Raw genomic sequence first — 23,169 nt, 5'->3', positions numbered from 1 at the left:
TTGCCACTTCTATTGAACATGGTTACATGCGAGCACATTCAAAATATTACTTCACTGAATTGGGTGGGGTACCATGTTGCCCGGTTTGTGCTATTACTTCTCCTCTTTGCTTGTTGCTTTGCTTGCTTTGCATGTCACACATGCCTGTTGCAAGTGCATGAAATGCAGCCTGCCAGTGCTTCTTGTGCATGCTACCCATGCGAGTTTCAAATACATGCTTGCACTGTGTTGCCTGTCTTCCCAGCAGTGTCCCACCGACCTTGAACATAACAGTACTCTTACAGTGAGCATTTCTTGAGATATACATGAGTTCACAAATATTAAATCCTCTTGTGCACTGTGTCAGTAGGACTTCATTAATGTTTGCGTTCTCTCTCAACCAACAAAAGCTGCTCAAGCAAAAGACACAGCGAAGAATTGTAACCGTCAGCCTTATGTACTACACTAACTTGCTCTGCCATGTGTGTGCAGTATTGGGCGTCGTGAAAGACTCGCATACATGTAGTAGTGTGACAGTCACCCTCGGGTATGTTCATGTTTCTCTAGTCATCTCTAGTTTTTCATAAAAAGTGTACTAGCAGTGCTTGCAGCTTTTAATATGTATATTACTTGTTCTGTTAAGTGCTCAAAGGCTGTATTGAACAAGCTGCTTGAGGTCTAGATACCAACTTAGATACCTCATGTGAATAAGCAGTCACCTTAAGCACTGGTCCGGTGTGCAAATGCTGTTCTCTGTGATTAGGTTTTGAGCAGATACGGGATCAATAACCAAATACTGTGCCAATAAAATATCCTACAAGTTCATATACATACAACATGTAAGCTATTATGAAACAGGTTGTGTTACATTGAGTAACTAAATTGAAGGCTTTTATTTTTTCTTTTTCTCCTTTTTATTTTTTTCGTCTCCTTGGCTTATTCTTCTTCTTCTGTGACCCTTTTAAGTTACTCTTTCCTTTACGTAAGCTAAAGTGCCATCCTCCGATTAAAGACGTTGCTCCTTCAGTCTTCTATGAAGGATGCCCTAACTTATTTGCTTTAGAGTTCCCCATACATGCCATTTCAGCATTGGATAAATAGATAGGTAATAACAGCTTTTAAGCATGAAATGCTTTTAGCTCCCATTCTTGGCAGACTCAGGTGAAGATTGTCTGGGAACAGCAGCAAGCCACAGAGAGGACATGAAACGTACATCCCGAAACTTTCTGTTGGAACAGTTATCAGCTTGGTGCATGCTAAAGGAACTAGCATGATCAGAACGGAAACACGCGGCGTGGGCTTTCAAAGGCTGTGCTTTTAAACCGAAGATTGGATTGCTGGCACCTGTGCTGTAACACAATCTGTGTTACAGTGAGTGGATCTCCTCATCGCCTGCAAGACAGCATCCACTGGTGTAAAAGTGGCTCAAATGCTGAGGTTTCATTCGTATGAGCCTCAGCTTTAGGCTAAACAGCAAACAGATATGGAGCTTCCATAAAAATGTATGGGCGGCAGAAAGAGGAGGCACATGTCTTTACGCCTGAGCAGTACCGCAGATTTTCATGGTTTGGCTGCGGTCTTGTGTCATTGACTGGCGAGCGCATGCACCTCTAGCTTGCTTTTTGCTTCGAAATAGTCGGCGGCAAAAGTACTTTGTGGTGTTGTATGGCGTGGCATAACCTGGACGAGATCCATTTCAAGAATGCGACTAGCACCATCTGTAATCCATCCAAGCATTTCATGCTTAATACAGGTAGGTTATCCACAGCTATGATTAGCATTTGCACACCAGGCTTTGTGTTCCAAGCAGCACTGTTCATGAGCAAATAAAGATGATTTTCAGACTTTGATGAGCTAAATAACTAGCTCATCCTTGTGGACAGCAACACTGTATTGTCATAACAGCTAGTGCTGGAGACTTAGCTTTTACATTACATAATGATGATGCCAATTTAGGCAATTGTCATGTACCGTACAACCAAACTGAAATTGTAAACCAAATGTGTTGTACTGTATATGGTAAGCATATTGCAATTTTTCATCTCATTACACTGATGAATATGATGAGATCACAGGAAAGAATATCCTAAGATGTTTGTGCAGTATTTTAAAGGCATAATGCAGCCTAATTTCTTTACTCGGTAAATGGGCGTAGAACGAACACAAATTGCAGTCTATAGCAAATTTTGCCTGTTTTACTTCATCATAATAGTGCCAACTTGAATTCTATATCAACAAAGGCATCTTTTATAAATAATTGGAGGAGATTGTTGTGCTTTCTTTCATGTAGTGAAGTGTTTGGTTGACAAAAGCTCTTCTAAAGCTCATCTGGTCAGGTTGGATTACAACAGAGCATGTGAATGGAAGGGCTTACAACAAAACAAGAAGATTAAGACATTCTGGCTCCCATGCATAGTACTTATTCATAATGAGGGACAGAAAACAGGGGAAGTGGTCAAAATATACTCGAATAGATAGCGCAGTGTAACATGTATAGATTGGCCAGAAATAGACGTCACTGTGGGTAAGCAATTGAGAAGTTATATGCACGAGGAGCAGTGACTCAAAATGAAGATGCAGATGTGATTTTCATAATCTGCACCATATGTTTGAGTATATTTGACCAGTTCCTTCATTGTTCATTCCTCATTGTGAACAAGCTGGAATACTTTTTAAAAGTATATCTGCGATCTATAAAATAACATGTACAGTCATTTCCTGCTGGTAAAATGAACTCAGAAGTAATGAGAATTCGTTAATAAACAGATTTTTATTCAGAGAGGTTAAATAATAATACACTAGTCTTTGCATTTAGCTTGTGATGACTTGACTTCATGACTGAGAACTAACTTTACTAACTTTTGCATTCCTATTTTATTGTAATGTTTGTAATTTGTTTAGATAACACGTACATGAAATAAGTAAAAAAAGTTGAAGGAAGTACAGCCATCATTATAGGTCAGTAGTAGCACTGTACATCTAATGTGGAGGTAACGGTTTCTGTCTCCACGGGTGGCATGCTGTTTTTTTGCTACAGTCTGTAAAATAAAAAATTTATTCCACCAATACATTTAGAAGCGTGACAGCTCCTATGCTCTGCCTGGTTTCAAAGGCTGTTGGCTTCTGTTATACAGAAACTGCAATGCAAACTGATCAGTTTCACGTGTTGCTGCTATTGCTTCAGATGAGTGGACAGCAAGCAGCGCAGAAGCCAAAATGCAATGCGATTTGCTTTCACACTGTTTAGATGAGTCTCATACGTGACTGAGCTTGTGTGCCTGTGCAGTTTTATTGTCATGTTTAGCTATTTATCAGCACTGTTCGAAGGCAGCAATTGCTCACTGTAATCGCCACTTCATTACTGTCTAAGCGTAGCTTGAGGGGCATTCCATGTCAGTAGTCTATTATTCTGTATTGTGCGGACGTGGTTATGCTGCATGCTGAATCAGTGAAAAATTGTAACTGTTGCCCAATCTAACTTTACGTGCAGTCATATGCGCGCAAGGTCTCATAGCGAAAGACAAAAGTGGCACAAGCGATCCCTACGTGACAGTTCAAGTGGGCAAGACCAAAAGGAGGACGCGGACCATGCCGAGAGACCTGAATCCGGTGTGGAACGAGAAGTTCTGTTTGTGAGTTTCTCCTCATACTTTCTTTGAAGTAAGGGTGCCTCAGGAAAGAAATATGGCTCATGGTACACTCTTTCTTTGCCACATCAACTCTTAACACTTTGCATTCCGACTGCAAAGGCTAGGGACAGAAAACATGCTGCAAAGATTGCTCTTTTGTTGGCTCTTAGCAAAGACCTTGTCACTGTGGTTGTGTGGCTGGGCATCTATTAGTTGTGGTAAGTGGCTCACAAGACGAGTTATACAAGCTCACCAACCAAGCCCCAGGGGCTTAGATTCTATGCTGTCTATATGTTTTTTAGCTATTAAGTATATGTTATGTTTTTAACATATTTCCCAGGCTTTGAAGGTAATAGATTTTGTCTGAATTTCAGCGGCAGATTATTTCAGTGAATTACTTGTTTGACCTCACTGATTTTTTTTTTTTTTTTTGCAAATTATTTGTTGCATGTTGTTCTGCACCGCCATTTTCTTTTTTTACCATAGCTGGTGCCTTTCTGTGATGGAGAAGTTTGCATGGTAAAAATTGGTATTTTATTCTCTGTAATATTGTTATTATAATTTTGTTTTTGTTTATTCATTTTGTGACACACAAATGGTGATTTTCAATGCATGCCACTGAGAGAGCTGTGTTACGAATAGCCTTGATTTTTTTCAGCGAATGCCATAACTCTTCGGACCGTATTAAAGTGCGAGTTTGGTAAGTCATCACATTTTCCACTCTGTACAGCCAAAGCTAGCAGCTCATATTTAGTGCAAGCTTAATGTAAGAAAGGGGTTTTCAAACTGAGCACTGCGAAAACCCTAGGTTTCTTGGAGTACTTTTTGGGTTCCTCGGACACCTAAATCCATGCATGCCTCAACCACCACCTCCTCCCCTTTACCTACTGTATTTTGAGATTGACCACACTCAAATTGCTTACCCACAATTATCCTCGGCAGCCATTCATAGTTACTGAATTTAGCCATTTTCTTTAGGAGTGGTGTATCTGCACACTCATAAAGAAGAAAGTTTGGCTATTTGGTGCTTGGCATATTGTTACAAAATAGTTACTTACTCCCGTATTCACAAACTGGCCTTACCTTTACTGAAGAAGGACGTTCTGGCGGGCTAGTTGGTTCATGATGAACAGAAAGGGTATAAGCTGCGCGAACAAGATGGGACAAGAGGCACACAAATCGACAGACAAAGCGCAGACTTCCAACTGATTTTATTTGTGAAAAACACATTGTTAATAAGGCCAGAGAACATAAGAAAAAATAAGAAAAACACTATCACCATAGGGTTCAACGATAGAAACATCAGCAGAAATTTACAGGTTAATCAGATCCGATGCGAACACGAACGTGCCCTTCTAAAAACTCTAGCTCTGGTGTCGATAGCGACAGCGAGGGCGAGCTAACGCAGTCGTCACCCCTTTTGGCTATCAGGAAAGCTTCGATAAAAGGGGTGACGACTGCGTTAGCTCGCCCTCGCTGTCGCTATCGACACCAGAGCTAGAGTTTTTAGAAGGGCACGTTCGTGTTCGCATCGGATCTGATTAACCTGTAAATTTCTGCTGATGTTTCTATCGTTGAACCTTATGGTGATAGTGTTTTTCTTATTTTTTCTTATGTTCTCTGGCCTTATTAACAATGTGTTTTTCACAAATAAAATCAGTTGGAAGTCTGCGCTTTGTCTGTCGATTTGTGTGCCTCTCGTCCCGTCTTGTTCGCGCAGTTTATACCTTTTCTGCTTACCTTTACCTTACTTTAACGCAAAGGGTACCTTTCAGAAAGGTTACTGAAAGTGAAAAATAAGGAAAAGGCCAAGCTGTGTTTCAGAAAGCCACCTTTCGGAGGCCTTACGGAAAGCGCCCTTACCCCCAGAAGTAAGAGGTATGGTAACGAGGCTAAAGAAATATTAATGCTTGTCGCATCAGTGGATGTACAGATAACTTGTTTTGTATACTATAGAAAGCAGTTAAACATATACTGGAGCTGTCATAATCATTATGTAGACGAAATTAACTAGCCTGACTAAAATTTTTACGCATGTTTCCTCTTGGTCTAGCCACAGTGATAGGCAGCCGTCGCTACAAGGAGCTTTGTTGAGTCGACGTCGGTGTTTGTTTATTGTCGTGTGCCTCGATCGAGGTGTCTTGTGCTTGTGCGTGTTTGTTGTTTTGCGCTGAGCGTCAGAAATGTACCTTTTCTGAGGATTGTTGGTCAATACGGAGATGCTGGTAGAAGTGACAACTGCGATACAAGGAAATTTCATCCCATAGCCGCTTTGCTGCTGCTGCTGCTTCTGCTGCCTTGCGCGGCTCGGCCTTGGCTTCTGCAAGATCCACTGCTGAAGGCGTCGCGGAAATCGTGCATATCCTTATTTTATTATGGGACGGGTTCACAGTGAAGGAGTGACGAGAGTAGTATTTTTTATTATAGCGCTGGCCTGTTCCGAAGCGCCCTTAGCTGCGGCATCAATGCGAAACTAGCTAGGCTGAGCGACGAGCAGGGCAGTCAGGAAGCAGCGTAGTCCGTCGCTCGGCGCGCCCGCAGGCGGTGTCGCTGCCGGAAGGTGGGCTCTTGCGCAGGCAGGCTGTCATTGCTCGAATATTGCAGACAGAGTTTCTGATACCATGGCTGTTTTGTTTTTTCTGGTGCGAACGTGAAGTACACCAAGCCGGCTGGCCGGCCGACCTAGCTGAATCCCGTGCGCCGGCGTCAAAAAATGAGCTGTTCTTGACGTAAATAATAAAACACGGGATAGAAAAATGTCAACAATGTATCATTTTTCTGGAGTACTGGCCAATACTGAGTTTCTTGCGGCGGCTGTCCAGTCTTCTGCATTTTAAAAATAAAAGTTTATGCTTGTTATCATGAAAGTTTGCAACAAATTGTAAAGCTAGTAATTGTGGCCAGGTCTGAAGAATTTTGATTTTGTTTTGCTATATCTGAAAAATTCTTAACTGTCACTGTCTAAGCACAACCGCCAAACCACTTTGTTTTTTTTTCCAGGGATGAAGATAACGATTTGAAGTCAAAGTTGCGGCAGAAGTTGACGAGGGAGTCGGACGATTTTCTTGGCCAAACAATCATAGAAGTCAGAACCTTGAGTGGAGAAATGGATGTCTGGTACAACCTTGGTAAGTTTGGTTAAGATTGGTGGGAAGTGGCTATCTGCTGCTTATGTGAGGATGCAGTTTCATTTGTCAAGTGTTTAGCAGAAAACATGTTCAGGAAATGCGTGCGAGCTTTGAAAGGCACCAGTAACACCGCCTTGTGCAATTCATCTTTCAGAGAAACGTACTGACAAGTCTGCAGTGTCTGGAGCTATTCGGCTTCATATCAATGTTGAGATCAAGGGCGAGGAAAAGGTGGCACCATACCACGTGCAATACACCTGTCTTCACGAAGTGAGTCTTTTGTGTGTTTCTTCAGTAGGGAGGACCACATTTCCTAATGTCAAACAAAGCCGAATATGCGATAATTCTCATCATCAGCATAAGAAAAGTAAATTTTTGTTTAGCTTTTTCATATATTTTGTCGTGATAATTTTTGTGACTGGTTGCCCTGTTGGGTTACAAAAAGAATGTCATAAACCTGTAGTTTTCTCATCTTTCTAGTGCCTTTGAGACCATTAAGTACTGTGGAAATTTTGCATAATACCCATGCCACATGGACAAATTTAATTTCATTAAGTGCTTATTGCCTTAAATTTTAATGCCATTCACACAGTGCCATACACTTATATTTAATGGAGTTAGCCTTACTACCCTTCATGACTGACTGAGTTCAGGGCAACTTATAAGCCCCACAAATTAATACACTTTTCTCCATTCGTCATAAAGATTAGCATGCAACTAAATTAGAAACAACCTTCTATCAAGTAGCAAATGTTTTGTTAATAACTATTAGTCAGTTGAGGCATCTCTACTACATTTTCATTGCCATGGCATCATTTTTACCACCACTTCTGACCGACGCTCTAAGCTTGCATGCTCACAAGCGAGTTAATGGCTATTTTTTTTAACTTGTCAACCAAGAATAGTGGCATTTTCTTCAAGATAATTTTTATATTAAATTTGAACAGTATTAACAAGATTTTGTGCAATAAACTCTGCTTACAGTCAGGTAAAATTTCTGACTGGCTTGCAGGCATTGTCATCAACTGGGCACATACGTAAACTCTGCTTACAGTCAGGTAAAATTTCTGACTGGCTTGCAGGCATTGTCATCAACGGGGCACATACATAATGACTAAATTTGGACATGTAGCACTGACTCTGAAGAAAATAGTATTAACATACTTAAGGCATTAAGCATTTACTTTCATTTCTTGCACGCTTGTGGCACGGATATAACGTATTGTGAAGTCTCATTAAGACAGAACTCGGTTAAGATGAATTTTCGGATAGAATGAACAATGTGAGAACATTTGGTCGGTATTCCCATGAGATGCAATAAAAAAAAAAATGTGCTTGCGACGAACTGTTTCTCATGCCTTCGATTAAGACTACCTTTTGCGGCGACCGCAAACCACGGCAACCCTGCGCAATGGTACTCATTTACCGTCAGTGTGGCACTGTCAAGAAAATAAAATTATTAGAATGCTTCTTATCAAGAAAGCGTACCCCCACAAGATAGCTTCCATGCATCTTTATGAAGATGTACAAAGAAGCTATCTTGCGGGGGCCTTCACTCCTGTTTGCACACGGCGCAGAGACCTAACATGGCCAGCTCTCAGCATTGCGCGCGCGCCACGTGCTACGCATTGCGTCCGGTGGACTAAAAGGTGTGTAGGCTCGCAGTGCACCCGCCTGTTGGGTAAGGGCTTAAACAGCTGGAAGTCGAATTTACAGCTGACGTGGCATCGCAACACGCATTATTGTTACGCTGAGATGGCTAGATTTCGGCAGCACACACACGTTGCCTGCGGCAGATGGAAGTGCATGCGGTGCGCTTGCTCGTACAGTTGGTAACAGCCGTTGAGAAAGATGCCCAGCTACTCAGCCGAGCACCCTCAAAGCGCTCAAGAGCTGGAGAAAAAGCAGACTTAGAAAAAGGGCACAAAAGGAGGTTAAGAGAGGAAAAAAGATGGTGAAAAAGAAAACTAGATTAATGCCCTTCAGCTCACTCCATATGTGTAGTATAATTATTGTTCTATTTGCCATCATCCTCTTATGCAAGGCAATTTTATTCATTGACGTCATGTAAGAGTATTTAGACACACCTAGCTTGCTGACATCTTTTTCGGAGCGCTTCTAATAAGGTGAACAAATTTTCATGGTTCCTTCAAGTTTGTCTTAAGGGGAGGCTACTGTAGTGTGGTTTCTGGCATACCAAGGCACCTTTTAAAGCATTTCATTTTTCACCATCTCCAATCCAGGGATGTAGCAGCCGTTAACTGGATGTAATTCAGCACAGTAGAGCCAACATCGGCAGTTCCTTAGCTTGGCCGTGGTGTAATGTCCTGCCATGCTTGCATGATAAGCTGTTAAATTTGCACGTTCTGACTTTTCTATCCATACATTCTTCGTTATGTCTTATACTGCATGGCAAATGGGGCAGTTTTATTCGAATGTTCGAGCTGTTGAACTTCTACGACTAAATAATAAATGCCAAGAGCTAATTTCTTCTAGTGTATCCTTATTCTTATAGCACTAAAGTACATCTTCTATGCTAACTGCTGAAGTGTATGTGTATAACTTCTGGTTCTTCGCATCATTTATGTCGGTCTCGCCTCTTTTACGCTGATAACTTGACATTTGTTTTCATTACATTTGCAGAGTCTGTTTTATTACCTCTGTGAGCAAAATGCAGGAGTTGTGAAGTTGCCAGAAGCAAAAGGGGTAAGAACCTTAACCTACTTCACTCAGTCTGTGCAGAGGCTTCTTTAAGAATGCTGCTGTAATGTCACTCATTGATTTGCTGGACAGTTCTAACAAGACAGTTCTGTTTAGGCCAAAAAGCTACTATTATTATCCAGAACATTTATAATCAGATATGACACAACACAGTGCACCGGACTACTGTGTGCGCATTTGCTTTTGTGTCCTTACTGCCCATTTTCAGAAAAGTCTCTTGAGGTATTTCGTTACACTCATCAGCGTACATTCTGTTACACTCATCAGCGTACATTCTGTGAATTCTGCAGTGATGTAACTCGTGTATGTGCAGGAAAGTCTCAGTGATGCAAGTCTGTTAATGTATAGGAAAACATTATCATCCAGAACTCTTATCAGAAACGACTGAGCACAATGCACCAGCAAAAAATTTCTTAGGTCATTTTATGTCTTCCCTTGACACTCAGCAGCATATATTGCTAGCATGACCAGTGTCAGTTGCATCATATATGTATACGACATTACAAATTTCATGAGTGCCTGCCAATGTGTGACATTCGTTCGAGGTCATGCAGTCGGTGTGCACAGTCGAAGTGTGTAAAGCTGTGTGTGTTTGTTGTGAGAGGTGTTGCTGAGCTATCAGTATGTGCTGATGAACATTAAGGGCATGCAGGGTTTTAGGTGCTTGTGCAAGCTCACTGTTTCCCTTGTCACTATTGTTGTCCAAACACCCAATTTCCCTCATGCATTAAAGGGAAAAGCCCTTTAATGCTACTGTTTATGCCTTCTAAGCACACTTTGGATTAAGATACCGGGTCAGGTCATGGCTATGAAGCATCGGAAGAGAAATGTCCAGAAATATTTATGAATTGCCTGACCTGCAGCAGTTACCTGCTAATGCAACACAGTGGGACAAAGCTGTGTTGTCACATTAGTGGTGGAATTGTGACTGATGCCACTTCAGTGCTGTGCTTAGTTCCTGTGTGTTTGAGCATTGCTTAAAAAAATATTTGAGGATTGGATTCAAATCAATATCTTCATATCAGAGACTCGGGAACTTTTTCTTGAGTGGGGGTGCAGGACTCTGAGTTTGTTCAGTTATTTGTTTATTTATTCCATGGTTTCTTAAAATTTGTATGGTATTTTATTTACTTTTTGTTTATATTTTTATATTTCACTGTTGAAAAGTATATTTGTTACTGCATGTACAACTTAAAAATTTAAATGGGCAGCTTTGTAAAGATGTACACAGAGAGAGTGACCAACTTTATTCAGAAAGTTTGCGCGTAGTCTGTTTCACCATAAATTAAAATTCTCAGCATTTCAAGCAAATTTTCAGTCCCCTTTGGGTTCTGGTTGTCGAGAATCAACCAGACTACATTTTACATGCTTGAAACCCCTTTTTGTGCAATTAGCATCAGTAAGTGGTGTCGCACTTGAATCCCACTGCAGATTCTTATTGTTCCAAGTTTTTTCCTACAGGATGATGCATGGAAGATCTACTTTGAGGAAAACCCACAGGAGATTGTGGATGAGTTTGCAATGCGGTACGGGATTGAGTCTATATATCAGGCAATGACGTAAGTGTCTTTTTTTCTCTACAGACTTTGTGAGAAGTAAAGCTCACTTTATGTTAATTTAAAATGCTTCCACAAGTTGGTAATCCATCACAAATTGTTTTGTTCACAAAGCTGGCCTAGTTGGTAGAGATGCTGTTTTTAAATCAAGTGCATGATTTTTTTTTTATCCTAAAGTTTGAAGAAAAACCTGTTGGATAGGCCAATCAGTCTGTGTCACATATAGAGACCTCTAAGCCAGTTTGTTTTTCATGTGAGCCACAACGCTATTGCTCTGTCAAGCTGTCCAGCAACTTAATGTGGCTTTTACAGACAGAATGTGCTGGCTAGGCCAAAAGAGGGAAAGTTGGAGTAGTTGTACGGCAATATTCATTTTGAATGGTATTAGTGCGAAACGAACACGGACAGCAGAAGAGAATAAATGGACAAGACGAGCTACTAGGCCGCCTGTCGGTAATACTGCAATCTATTATTGTTTAGTCTCAATAATTAATGTTGCGATTTTCACGCAAGCATCTTACGTCTGTTTGATAGCAACACTGATTCTTTACTGCTATGTAGCTACTTGTATGTCTGATACGACATGTCACTATCTGTTCTGAGCAGCCACACTTTGTCTTTGGGCCCTGCATATAAGTTCTACCTGAAGGAAGCTCGTACAAAACGCTCACCGCAGGACAGGCATTTTCTTGTTTCGTGCGCTTTCTGCTGTCTTCTTTTACACTGCATTTAAACCTGGCAGTCTTAACAATTCTAGTATTCGAAGCAGTTTTAAACAGCCTGCGCATATCTCAGAAAAATGTTTGCTTTCGTTTTCTGTTGTGTGTAAACATCGTCATTGAATCTGGAATTGTTATATGAACTGTTGGGCAAGTTGCTTTACTTTTATTTTTTGAGAAATGACACCAAAAATGGCAATAAGACAAGAATAGCACTAATGGTTTGTGTATGTAGTTCTTTGCACTGTTTCATGTGAACTGTACGTCGTTTGTGAGCCTACTTGATATCCCAAATTCTCGCATACATCACCTGCGCCAAAAATTCAAAAAATGCAATTTTGAAGTTGGGATACAGGTTATAGTTAGAGCCCTTCATATTGGGGTAAAACCTGATTTTATACTCAGTTCTTGCATTCCGGAAACATTCCTTAAAAATCGGGTGAAACCCGATTTCTTACTGAAAATACCCCTTTAAAGTCGTCATAAGGGCAAGGGAATGAGGGCTTATTCAAATATACGTATAAGTGAAAGGGCATAGAGAACATACGTTTTTCTGAAAAACCTGAAGCACCACGTGAAGATTGGCAAATATCCTGTGAAATTATTTCAGGGGAATGTTCATTCAAATGGTGTTCTTAAACCTCATTTAACACTTTGTTATTCATGATGTGGCTTAACTTGAGCGTATGTTTGAAAAGTAACGTTTGGAAGTAAGAAGTCACAACACGGGTATTGACCAGGCATTAATTCGGCATCATGTATCAAGCGCTATTCAGACTATCCATGCTAACGATGTCCTGCTCCAGGGTTCTTTCCCGTTTAAAATAGCCTCTGTTACATTTAATGACTGTTTAGGCAGAGTGAAAGGTAGGCGGGTCTTGCATGCACGCGAAGTGCTGCGTAGGAGATTGATAGTTTACGCTATGAAATAATTCTAATAGATGGGAAAAAATCTAATTTGGTGAACAGCTTTTCTACTGGACCCGTCATTTCCATGTTTGTGAAATAATGAGCAAAAAAATTGGGCATTTTATGTCTTCACAAGAATGAGTACTGGTAGTAAATAGTCTTTTGCTGCTTAAAAGGCCCCAAAAAAACTCTAATTGTGGAAATTTTCACTGAATAATTCAATTTGTACCTCAGTTTGAACTAAAAAATTGTCACCCGATTTCTACTCACCGAATTCTGGAAAAAATAAAACCTGAAAACGAAGGGCCCTAGTTATAGTGGATTTTGGGGCAGGGCTGGCTTCACAGCAGTGCACTACCGTCCCTTGGCACCTTCTCAAACTCTATTGTCATTGGCACAGTGTTGTACCAATGGATCATTGTAACGTAGAGGCCAATTCCTGCAAAAATGGTACTTAAAAGCTCCTGGAAGTGTTCTGTTAGCAAGCAGCTAGATGGATTACAAGATGAGGAAATCGTGGGCACGAAAGTCAAGTGACAGTGATCATTGAATGTGATCATGGTTGATAGCAGGTAGGATCTCAAAATGCCCTTGTTCTTGCAACAAACTGTGTGCTGTTCACACAGTGTGTAGGGTTACTTTCCACAGCTGAGTGTATACTAAAGAGAATTTTTGTTGCTATCATGAGAGTCAGAATTAGGGACGTGGATTACATTTATATATGGGTGATGCATGCAAAAACATATTAAACTCGTGGGTCATCAATATGTGCATTTAATCACGCATTGAAACGAGTAAGCCACCTGACAATGTTGCCGAGGCTGCATAGGCATTTGCTATACGTGTCATGCATACTGACGACTTTTCAGGCACTTCCACTGCCTGTCAGTCAAGTACATGTGCCAAGGGGTGCCTGCTGTAATGAGCACCCTCCTTGCCAACATCAATGCCTACTATGCACACACGGCTGCGTCGTCTGCGGTCTCTGCCAGTGACCGCTTTGCCGCTTCTAATTTTGGCGTAAGTCCCTAGAGCACCTGCCCTTGTGGTCATTATCTTGTGCAGCATTTCTCTATTCAGTCCCATGACTGATTCGACATGTCAGCATGGAAAAGTTTGTCTTGTATGTGCAGATAGCCTTGCTCACAATATTAATGTTCGTCAGCTTTGACACAGCACTGATACAGCTGAAAGCAGCACAGTGCAGTGCCAAAGACCTTTCTCGCATGCCTGTGATGACTCATAGTTTGATAAGACAACAGCAAACAGTCAGCCTCAACAGTGAGCCTAAATCAAATTTTTTATAAACTTGGGCAGAAATGTGAAATAGGCAATATATCTTCTACACAAGGCTTGCCACAGTCTGTCTTTGGAGAAAGCCTTGAAAGAACAAGAACATGAGAACGTAAGGATTGTTAATGTAAAATATTTCAAAGCAGGCATTCACTGACATTCAAAACATCTAGATGCACTGGCTTTATGGCATTAGCTACACCTCGTTAATTCTGACATCTGTCAACAAGTTGCGCATACTATAGTCTTTGCACGTTCTGTCTTAAAACATTATTGACAGAAACTGTGCAGTGCCCTGTGTATATCTCAGCCTTCTGAATTCTTAGGGTTCACTAGCACAACTGCATGTCTTTGTTGGCATATGGAGGCATCTAAAACTAAATTTTGTAAATAAATAAAGAAGTGGGCACGTACTAGTAGTCACATATTCATTGGTTTTAGCCTGTCCAGATGCTTTGTTGCTAATAAATCCTGAATGGTAGAAGAAATGTTTCGAAAAAAGAGCCAACAAGAGAAAGAAAAATAGAACTATTAATGTACACATAATATTGAAGTATGTATATTTAGAAAGCTTCTTAAGGCACATAAAAGTTCCATTCAGATTGAGTCATTCCAGTGACACAAACTTCCTTCATTCAAGGGTGCAAATAAAAGGGCTTCTAAATGCTGATTTCTTGAAAGATGTAATATTTAGTGCCTCCTGAGAGTATTGCTAAAAAAATAATATGGGTGTCGAGGCAGTTGTATAGCTTCAACTGCTTGAAATTTAGCTCTAGATTTAATCTAGCATAATAACAATCAGTAATGTACTCAAAATACTGGTTTTATCAACTTCTTTTCCTTTACAGAAAGAAAAGTTTGTAAAAATCCTAGATCACTTGCATAATTCCCTAAGAATTGACCTCTCTATGTACAGAGTGAGTACACTTTTTTTTTTCTCTTATTCTCAGCATACATGCTTTTATTAGTCTTGTAATGATTTGTTAAATTGTTCTCTAAATTCAGTTGCATAAGAAGACCTCAGACAATCTTCTTGAATTAATTTCCAGAAATGGTCTCAAGCACATGCACATTTAGTGAAAGTGGTAATGAAAAATAAAGCATATTTCTAGATCGTTTTTCTTAATTGGTGCAAAACTGTTTACTATTCAAGTAGGCCTAGCAATTAGCCTGAATTAGTCTTTCACAAGGTCTCATTAATGACACACATAGCTGGCAATAGCTGTATGCATTTCAGATAATGTCCTTGCATTAGCTTGTGTTTATTTTGCAGTGCAGAGCCTCTACTGCAGTTTTATGCTGAAAAATGTACTAACAGACAAGCATCCACTGAGATGTCTAATCAGACTCAAATGATCACAGTCACAGGTTATGGAACCTGATTAAGGTATCCATCAAATTGTTCCAGTTGGCCTCTTTATCTTATGGTACTGCTATAACAAAACTTCAACAAGCATTTTTCAGTTTATACAATAAAACAAGCATTCGTCTGCTGGGAAAAAAAAAATGAAAAAGGAAAGCCATCAACATGTGTGCATATCATCCTGTTAATTTTTTAATAATCAGTAGCATTCCTTTGCTTCATTTTCTTTATTATTATTTTTTCCAGAACAATTTTCCAGCATCTTCACCAGAAAAGTTGCAAGATTTGAAGTCCACCGTAGACCTTCTCACTAGCATCACTTTCTTCAGAATGAAAGTAAGGAACAGAATACTACATTTTGGATATACTTTTATGCTTAGCCTAAATAAAGCTATGGGGTGCTTATGGGACGTTTTATATTTTACACAGCTATCTAACTATAGTGCAGCGGTGCATGTCCCACACGTCTTTAGTATGCATTTACCAAGCACCTTACAGGGTCTGTGAAGAGTTGAGGAATTCACAATTTTATGCTGAATTTTGGGCCAAAATTGTGAAACTTCTAAAGGCTACAGAAGCTCTTAGTGTACGTCTAAATAATGCCACCGCACATGGCAAAGGACAACAGCACACAAGCCCACCTGCAAGGTGCTGTTCATATATAGGACAGTTCATGGGAGAAGTGTGCACGGGAACTTGGTAGAATTCTCAGTGCAGACATTGCCAAGTGCTTTTTGCTGAAGCGATCATTTGTTAACTTGTTTACTTTGTCAGCTTCAAAGTGTGCCTGTGTTAGGCAGTTCAAAAGCTGCAAAGATTTTCACAGCCTTGTTTCACAAGTGGATGGTTGGTAACAGGCATATACTGTATCTGCTTCCGGTAGTGACATTTTTGTTTATGCATGTTTTTCCAGCATTAGTTGCTTCACTTTATGCTTTAAGTATGCACCAAACTTCTTTGCTAATGTAAATACAGCGGGTACTGTAATGCCGTGCAGAGATAAAGAACAGCTCAGTGGGTGTTGCTTTTCTAATTGCGTAGCTAGGTCAAATTTTCTTGCTATGTACAGCCGGCCAAATCTTTAGCTGGCATGCATGACGCCGCTTTTTCTGCGCTCCTGTGCTTTGCGACGAAGCAAGCTTGCAGAAAGTTCGATGTTAGGCACGGGCTTAGTGAGCCTGTGCTTAGATTTGATATTTTCTAAAGTTTGCTCCGCCATGAGCTGCAGGAGCACGGAAAAAGTGGCCGTCGCGCACGCCAGCTAATGATTTGGCCGGCTGTACTTGCTAATCATTTTTGTGGCAGTTTCGGGTTATCTCTTGTGCTAAGCATGCACATGCATTCAGTAGACCAAAATTCTGGTGCTTACTTATAAATTCATCGACAGTCTCCTATTGAAATGGATTCCTGGTATTCTTTGTGGGTTAAGATGACTGTGCATTACAGTGGAAAAAGTGAGACTAATTAAGACTTTTTTATTGTTTATATGGATTGATCTGAATACCTGCTTTTTTTGGTTTGTTGCAAATGTGCAAAGAACGCTCACACTATGGGCAATTTCACCTTTGCTCACATGCAGCAGTCGAGAGTGTTGAGCACAATGACACCTTGCGCATTCTGGGTGGTCTACAGGCACCCACTTCCCAACAAAAAAATTGCAGTGAATGTTGCTTTTTGCGAGAAAAGTACGTCTTATGGTTCCCCTCAGAGCCCTGCAGAGTGGATTGCCTGGGGACAACTGGGACCTAGAGAGGGTGGTGAGGGCACTGTGTAATGACTGCACATGTTGTGGTGCGGTCTAACTGCAGGTCCAGGAGCTCACGAGCCCGCCGCGGGCAAGCACCGTGGTGAAGGACTGTGCGATTGCGTGCCTTCGGTCGACGTGCCAATTCCTGTTTGAGAACTGCTACGAGCTGTTCAATCGTGAGTTCCAAGTGGAGCAGCCGCCGGACAAGGAGGAGGAGCATGGCCCCAGTGTCCACAACCTCGACTTCTGGCACAAGCTCATCGCCCTCATGGTGTCCGTCATTGAGGAAGACCGCAACAGCTATGCCCCTGTGCTCAACCAGTGAGTGACATGTGCCTGGCATTCCTTTGTAGTGCAGTAACAGCTGAAAGGTTGCTAGTAGATTGGCACCTTCTTGTTTTTCTGTTTCATTGAATGCTTGCCAGCTGTCCTCCTTCCACAGGCCAGTGTCACGAACCGCATTAGTAGGCAGGGTGTACAGTAAAAATGGGAATTCAAATGAATTAAAGTGGATGTCACATACTTGTTACAAAAGTAAGCATAGGCATCATTATTTCGGATGGGCTGTCAAGGCAGTGAAAAGATGGCAGAAAGGCAGTGGCTGTTTCTCTTATTTAACTCTCTTGTTCCAGCTTTCAGCCTTTGTTTTGGGCCACAAATAGACATCGATATAAAGGAAACCCCTGGGAATCTGTGCATTAAGCTTTAACAGCAGAGGAGGAGTTCTTTAGTGGCCCACATAGCAGCTTCCAAACATCACATATGTGCATACTGAGGCACGAGCATACAGATCCTACCAAAGTTAAAGTGTAGGTGTTTTGTGTGACTACGTTGCACTGAACTCATCAAGCTGAGGAACACTGCGAGTCAGTCTTGCAGCTCTTCTGGTTTAGCATTTTTGGCATTTTCGCAGAAGACCTAGCCATTACCGCTACCGCTTTTGGTAGTAGTAGAACCCCTCTAGAGTAAAGTAGCTCGGACCAGTAAAAACCTTTCAGTGCCTTTACAATATCATTTGTTGGTGGGGGCATGGTTCCAAATATGCTGTCTGGCTGCTTACAAAGCACGAAGTGTTGGTTTATGAAAGAAACACTCAGAAATACTTTACAGCCAGCTCTAATGTGATAATTATTTATTTTAAGTTATCACGTGTTATCAGATTTTCGACTTCATTTACATTTTGTGGAAGTATACTGCATTTATATACGAACACAGCGCGGCTACAAAAATAAAGTGAGGGATTCCTTGTGAAAACCAAAAGTTTGCATGATCACGGCGTCGTCTTTCGTAGCCTCGGCTTCATTTAAGAGGCAGTAAAGAAACGCGTGCGACACTGTCAAGTACGGCAGGACCTCCAATTCAGTGCCACCGCGCCTCAGCTTCTTGCCGCCGCTTCCCCTCCCCATACTTCGCGCTGCCGTGCTACGAGCGCACGCCCTTTTCTTCCCTTTTTTACTCGTCACTGCACTTTTACCGGCTTTCCTTTCGCAGCGACCCGCGCTTTGACTCAAGGATTTCAAAAAGTTGGCTTCTCCTCGCGGCTGTCCCACTTGGTGGCGAAGCCACCTCAAAGGGCGCCGTTTTATCGTATTCTTTATTTGTCTCGCGATACTAGACATTGCGCATGTCGCGATGTCATCACGGTGCCATGGCTGGACGCTCTTTACTATAGCCATTTCTTGAAAAAAATTTACTATAACCGAAAAGAAATGTACAGTCGTCTATGGAAGGTGAATTAGGCTGCAGCTTCACTTTACTATATCAGTTTTTACTAAAACCGAGTCTACTATAGTGGGGTTCTACTTATTTCAACCATCACAGCCCTCTATGAGCAATGCAGGATCTCAATGACGTTTCTTTATTTTTTTGCAGTTGATTGAAAGAAATGTTATCTTGTTCTGTTTTAATCACCCAATCTTATAACTTTAAACTGCATTACACAGCAACAATTCAATTCATTCTAGTAATTGCAATGCATTGTCTGCTTCATACATGCTGTGCTTCTAACATGTGGAAGTACTTTAACGCTAGGCTGGCAAATAGCTTGCCCTCAGGGAGTCATATTTGTTAGGGCAGTGCTTCTGTTTGACTGGCAGTTCTGTTGCAGATTTCCCCAAGAGCTCAACATTGGACACCTGAGTGCACAAACATTATGGGGTCTGTTCTCACAGGACTTGAAGTATGCTCTTGAAGGTGGGCCATTCTTTACTTGCTGCTCTTTCTCCAAATGACTGACTGCCGGTCTCTTTATTCACTCAACAGACTGTGACTGTGATTTTGTCGTTTGTTTTTGTTTTGTTTTTTTTTGCATTGCATAAATTTTTGTTGTATACGGCACTTCATTCTTTCACTTAATGATGTGATATCCTTGAATTTGGCTTCACAACTTTAAATGTTTTTGTACATTAAATAATGAGGCTCCAGAAAGAATGGTACTGGCTTTCATTGATATATAAACTTTTTGTTTTGTGGGAAAGCCCATTCTTCCTTTTTTTCACTGCGCAATATGTTTTCTTCCAAAGTCGGGCTTGCATGCTTTGTAGAAGCTGTGAATTCCTGCACCAATGAATCCCGACTGCCGTCTTGGTCACAGACACCTTGCATTTTCACCAGTGTATCCTGTAACCCAAGTTCTTGGCACCTTTTGTTTTTTACCGCACTAATTAATTTCATATTGCAGCTGTACCTCTTACTCGCTCTTTAAGATTATCATCACTGCCTAGGCAGGGTAAAAGCTCAGCCTGCACAGTAGAGGGCACTGCTTTGCCAAACCTGTTTAGCACTGGCTTGAGAACAAATACAGGATGTATATCAGGTGATATTTTCATTTGTTTCAAATTGCCAAAACATTCACTTGAGTCTGTCACATTTTGCTTGTAAAATTTTAGCTTAAACATTCTGTAGAATCTTTACTTTTGCTTCCAACTTGTAGAGTGTAATTTTTGTTTTTGATTTGTTATCAAATATTCAGAAGCCACTGGCAAAGCATTTCAACTTCTTTTCCTGACAAAGTGCTAGCTCACAGTGAAGTTAATAAGAAGAGCATGTCACTTCTTTTAGCATGCACCCTGTGTTACCTTGACATGGATTCCAAATGTTATATTTGCCTACTTTGTTATTAGTCTTTTGTATCAGATTTACTCCTACCAAACTTTTCCATGCACATGGGTATCCAAGGATGTTTTGCATGTCAAGCTTATATTGCCTCTACAAGCACGATACCATGTGTTAAATATTTTATGGCCACAGTGTCCTTTCAGGCCACACCACTGGATTGTTAAGAAAAGAGTAGGTGTAAGTGACCACTGTGGCAATAGTTATGCTCTCTAATAGTCTTAACATACACGTTCTGTTTTCTAGCTTGCAGTGCTCTGCTGAAAGCAGTGTGGTGTGCAAATTTGGAACTCTTTACATTTTAATACAGTTTACTTTTCTATTTTAGTCAAGATTCAAGTTATATTGTGAAATCCCAATGAAGGCCCATTTTTTTTTTCTGGATATATAAGCACTCCTTCCGCTCATTATAAACAAGTTCCGTATATTGAACTTTCATTTTGAGTGCGAATTTCACCGTGCCACTGTGGCACTTCTGCATGCTCTCAGCTGCCATGTCAGCAGTGATTTCCAATGCCATAATTGAAAATTCCCTAAATTAGGCCTAAAAATTCCTCTTTCAGTCCTTTTATTCCTACAGCAGTTTTGAAAATTCAATTTGAAATAAATCGAAATTTCTATTATTCTCGTTTTCTTTTTCTCATTTCACAAAATTTTGCTCCTAAAGGTCCCTAAAGAAAGGGAAAACTCCCCAAATGGAACATCACGAGCACTGCACGATGAGCAAGAATGCGTGCGAGGAGTAGGGTGCATCTTTGCCCTCTATATCTACAGCTCATCCATTTTCGTTTAACTGAAGTCTGCTTTCCAATATAGCAGTTATGAATGCGAAATATGCTTTGCCACAGGCTGCTGCTGTCACATCTGTAGTTGCTTTGTAATGGGAAACAATGACAGGTCACGGTTTTCTTTCCCAGTTCGCATCTGTTTGCAAGTGGCAGAAGTGGGGGGAGGGGGCCTTGATTAGGATTTTACTGCATACTTTTTTGTAGCATGTATAATAAATGAAGCTGTGAGTTTTTCTTACCCAGCACTCGGAGCACTACTACTCTAGTGGATAAAGCTCAATGCATTAAGCAATTAAGCACAAGGCATGCGCAGTAAAGCCTGGTATTCATGTTATTTCTCAAAACCTGACACTTTTGTATCCATTCCTTCCTGCACTCCTTTCTTGCACAATGTCAGCTACTAAGTGGAATGTTCCCAGGGTAGCAAGTGGCAACTTTGAAATCTAATATAATAACCGCAAGTATGCCAGCTAAATAGCATTTGCATCAAGCTGTATTTGCAGCCATTCGTCGCTCACTTCTCAACTAAAAAGTCATACATGTATAGTAGTTCTTTTTTCTGGACAAAGTGGCGTGGCTTCAGCCATCGAATTCTCCCAGTATGTCCCAACTTAAAGCATTCGATCCAGGTTACGACATTCAATTCGAACCTCGGAGAAATGTCGCTTACTGCAGAGCATTGCTGTAGTGAAATGGTATTTCAGCCCAGCATACCGAAATATTTCCACTGGGATCCGATATTTTCCTGCACTTGCTTAGCTTGTTATTTGTTACCCTGGGACATTGGATTGCTCAGGTGAGGTCTTTGGAAGCTGTTTTTCTATGTCCCCCGCCCTCCTGGTGTAGTAGCTAATAGGCCCCCATCACTGTCTAACCCTTGGGTGTGTGTATGCTCTGAACCCTGTGCTCTCTCCCATAAAGGACACCTTGCCAAGGCCGGTATGTACTAGACAAACAACTGGAGATGGCCCGCTCTCTTTCCTCCTCACTTATTTTCCTGTTCTGAGACACCCCCTCCCGTTCTCATAGTAGCCTGCAGGTAGGAGCAGCATGCACAAACACTGCCTTGTCCCAGAGCTTTCCTCACATTAAAAGCTCCATGCTTGTTTGTAACACTAATTGTTTTCCCAGTGAAGTAGTTTCCTAACCAAAACAAAGCAAATGAATTCTGCTGTGCTCTTCAACTGCCACACCAGCTGTTGCCATACCGGGGCAGAACATTTCAATTGTTTTGTCAAGCAGAATGAGTAGTCTGTTATAAAAGACTAGATTTGCCAACTTGTTCTATGAAAGAAACTTACTTGTACCACTCTGCTCTGTGATTTGGCAGTGTCTGTGCAGGAGCCTCTTTAGGCTGTAGGTGGAAAATGCAAGCAAGCAGGCGTGATTCTTGTAGTGAGCAAAGTTTGGCGACATTTTTATTTCTGCTTTTTGTTGTTTGGTTTGAGTCTGGTGATCTAGGCGAGCTCTGCTTGGCTGTCCTATGTACTGTGCACTGGCTCGTGGGGCTCAAAGTATGACAGCTGCAAATGCTGCCCCACAGCTTTTTGAGGCAGCTGTTTGTCAGGTGGTTTGCGCATGGAATTACTTTCATCTGTACTGTTTGAAGAGTGCTATACTTGCTTCAGCATATATTGGCACATTTGTGTGTGATAATCTGCCCAAATGATGCCAGGTGAGAGTCTGTGATATGTCTCCGTAATCAGTATGTCATTTATAGTGCAAACACTGCAAAGATTATTGGATATATTTTAACCAAGTCGCACAGTTGTTCATAAGATGCAGCATGGTATTGCATGGAGTTGTAGCTGTGTAACGTAACCTGTTTATATTTTTCCTGAGATGTGCTTCCCAACTGTTAGTCCTCATTTACTTTGAGCCCTATAAGTCCGTTGTCTGGTGATTACTGTAGAGCACCGCCTTGGAGTAAGCATGGCATATGTTGGATAAAAGGTCCTTCGCATCGTGGTGCCGCTCCAGTAGAGGGAATGAACACCCCTTTTTTGTCATGGTGGCATCAGACATACACTTGAACGTTCTTATTATCAAGCGGGCCCAAAGTTGGGACAGTACATTTTGAGTTAACAAAGAGCAGTTGTATTTGCTTGTCTTGATATCACTACAAATAACTTTGGAAGTTTAAATATAAACACGAGCTTCATAAGGCCTTGTTGCGCAAATATATGAATGAATTGTCCCAACTGAAGGCTTCAGCTTGTGCTT

At 41.1% G+C, this 23,169-nt stretch overlaps 1 protein-coding gene across 12 annotated transcripts in view; it reads left to right on the top strand.

Annotated features, from left to right (window-relative positions):
- LOC144125885 (protein unc-13 homolog B-like) overlaps positions 1–23,169 on the top strand; it is a 321,928-nt gene that overhangs the window by 272,873 nt on the left and 25,886 nt on the right. For all 12 annotated transcript variants that reach the window (XM_077659676.1, XM_077659671.1, XM_077659678.1 and 9 more), the window contains 11 exons: positions 3,470–3,611; positions 4,267–4,308; positions 6,609–6,736; positions 6,891–7,006; positions 9,380–9,442; positions 10,919–11,016; positions 13,511–13,661; positions 14,783–14,851; positions 15,544–15,633; positions 17,106–17,365; positions 19,152–19,237. In XM_077659676.1, the coding sequence (XP_077515802.1) occupies positions 3,470–3,611; positions 4,267–4,308; positions 6,609–6,736; positions 6,891–7,006; positions 9,380–9,442; positions 10,919–11,016; positions 13,511–13,661; positions 14,783–14,851; positions 15,544–15,633; positions 17,106–17,365; positions 19,152–19,237 (1,245 nt within the window). The remainder of the gene's footprint in view (positions 1–3,469; positions 3,612–4,266; positions 4,309–6,608; positions 6,737–6,890; positions 7,007–9,379; positions 9,443–10,918; positions 11,017–13,510; positions 13,662–14,782; positions 14,852–15,543; positions 15,634–17,105; positions 17,366–19,151; positions 19,238–23,169) is intronic.

This window comes from Amblyomma americanum, chromosome 3 (genome assembly GCF_052857255.1).
Source record: "Amblyomma americanum isolate KBUSLIRL-KWMA chromosome 3, ASM5285725v1, whole genome shotgun sequence".
In the NCBI taxonomy this organism is placed as follows: Eukaryota; Metazoa; Arthropoda; class Arachnida; order Ixodida; family Ixodidae; genus Amblyomma; species Amblyomma americanum.
This window is presented reverse-complemented; position numbering and strand designations above follow the sequence as displayed.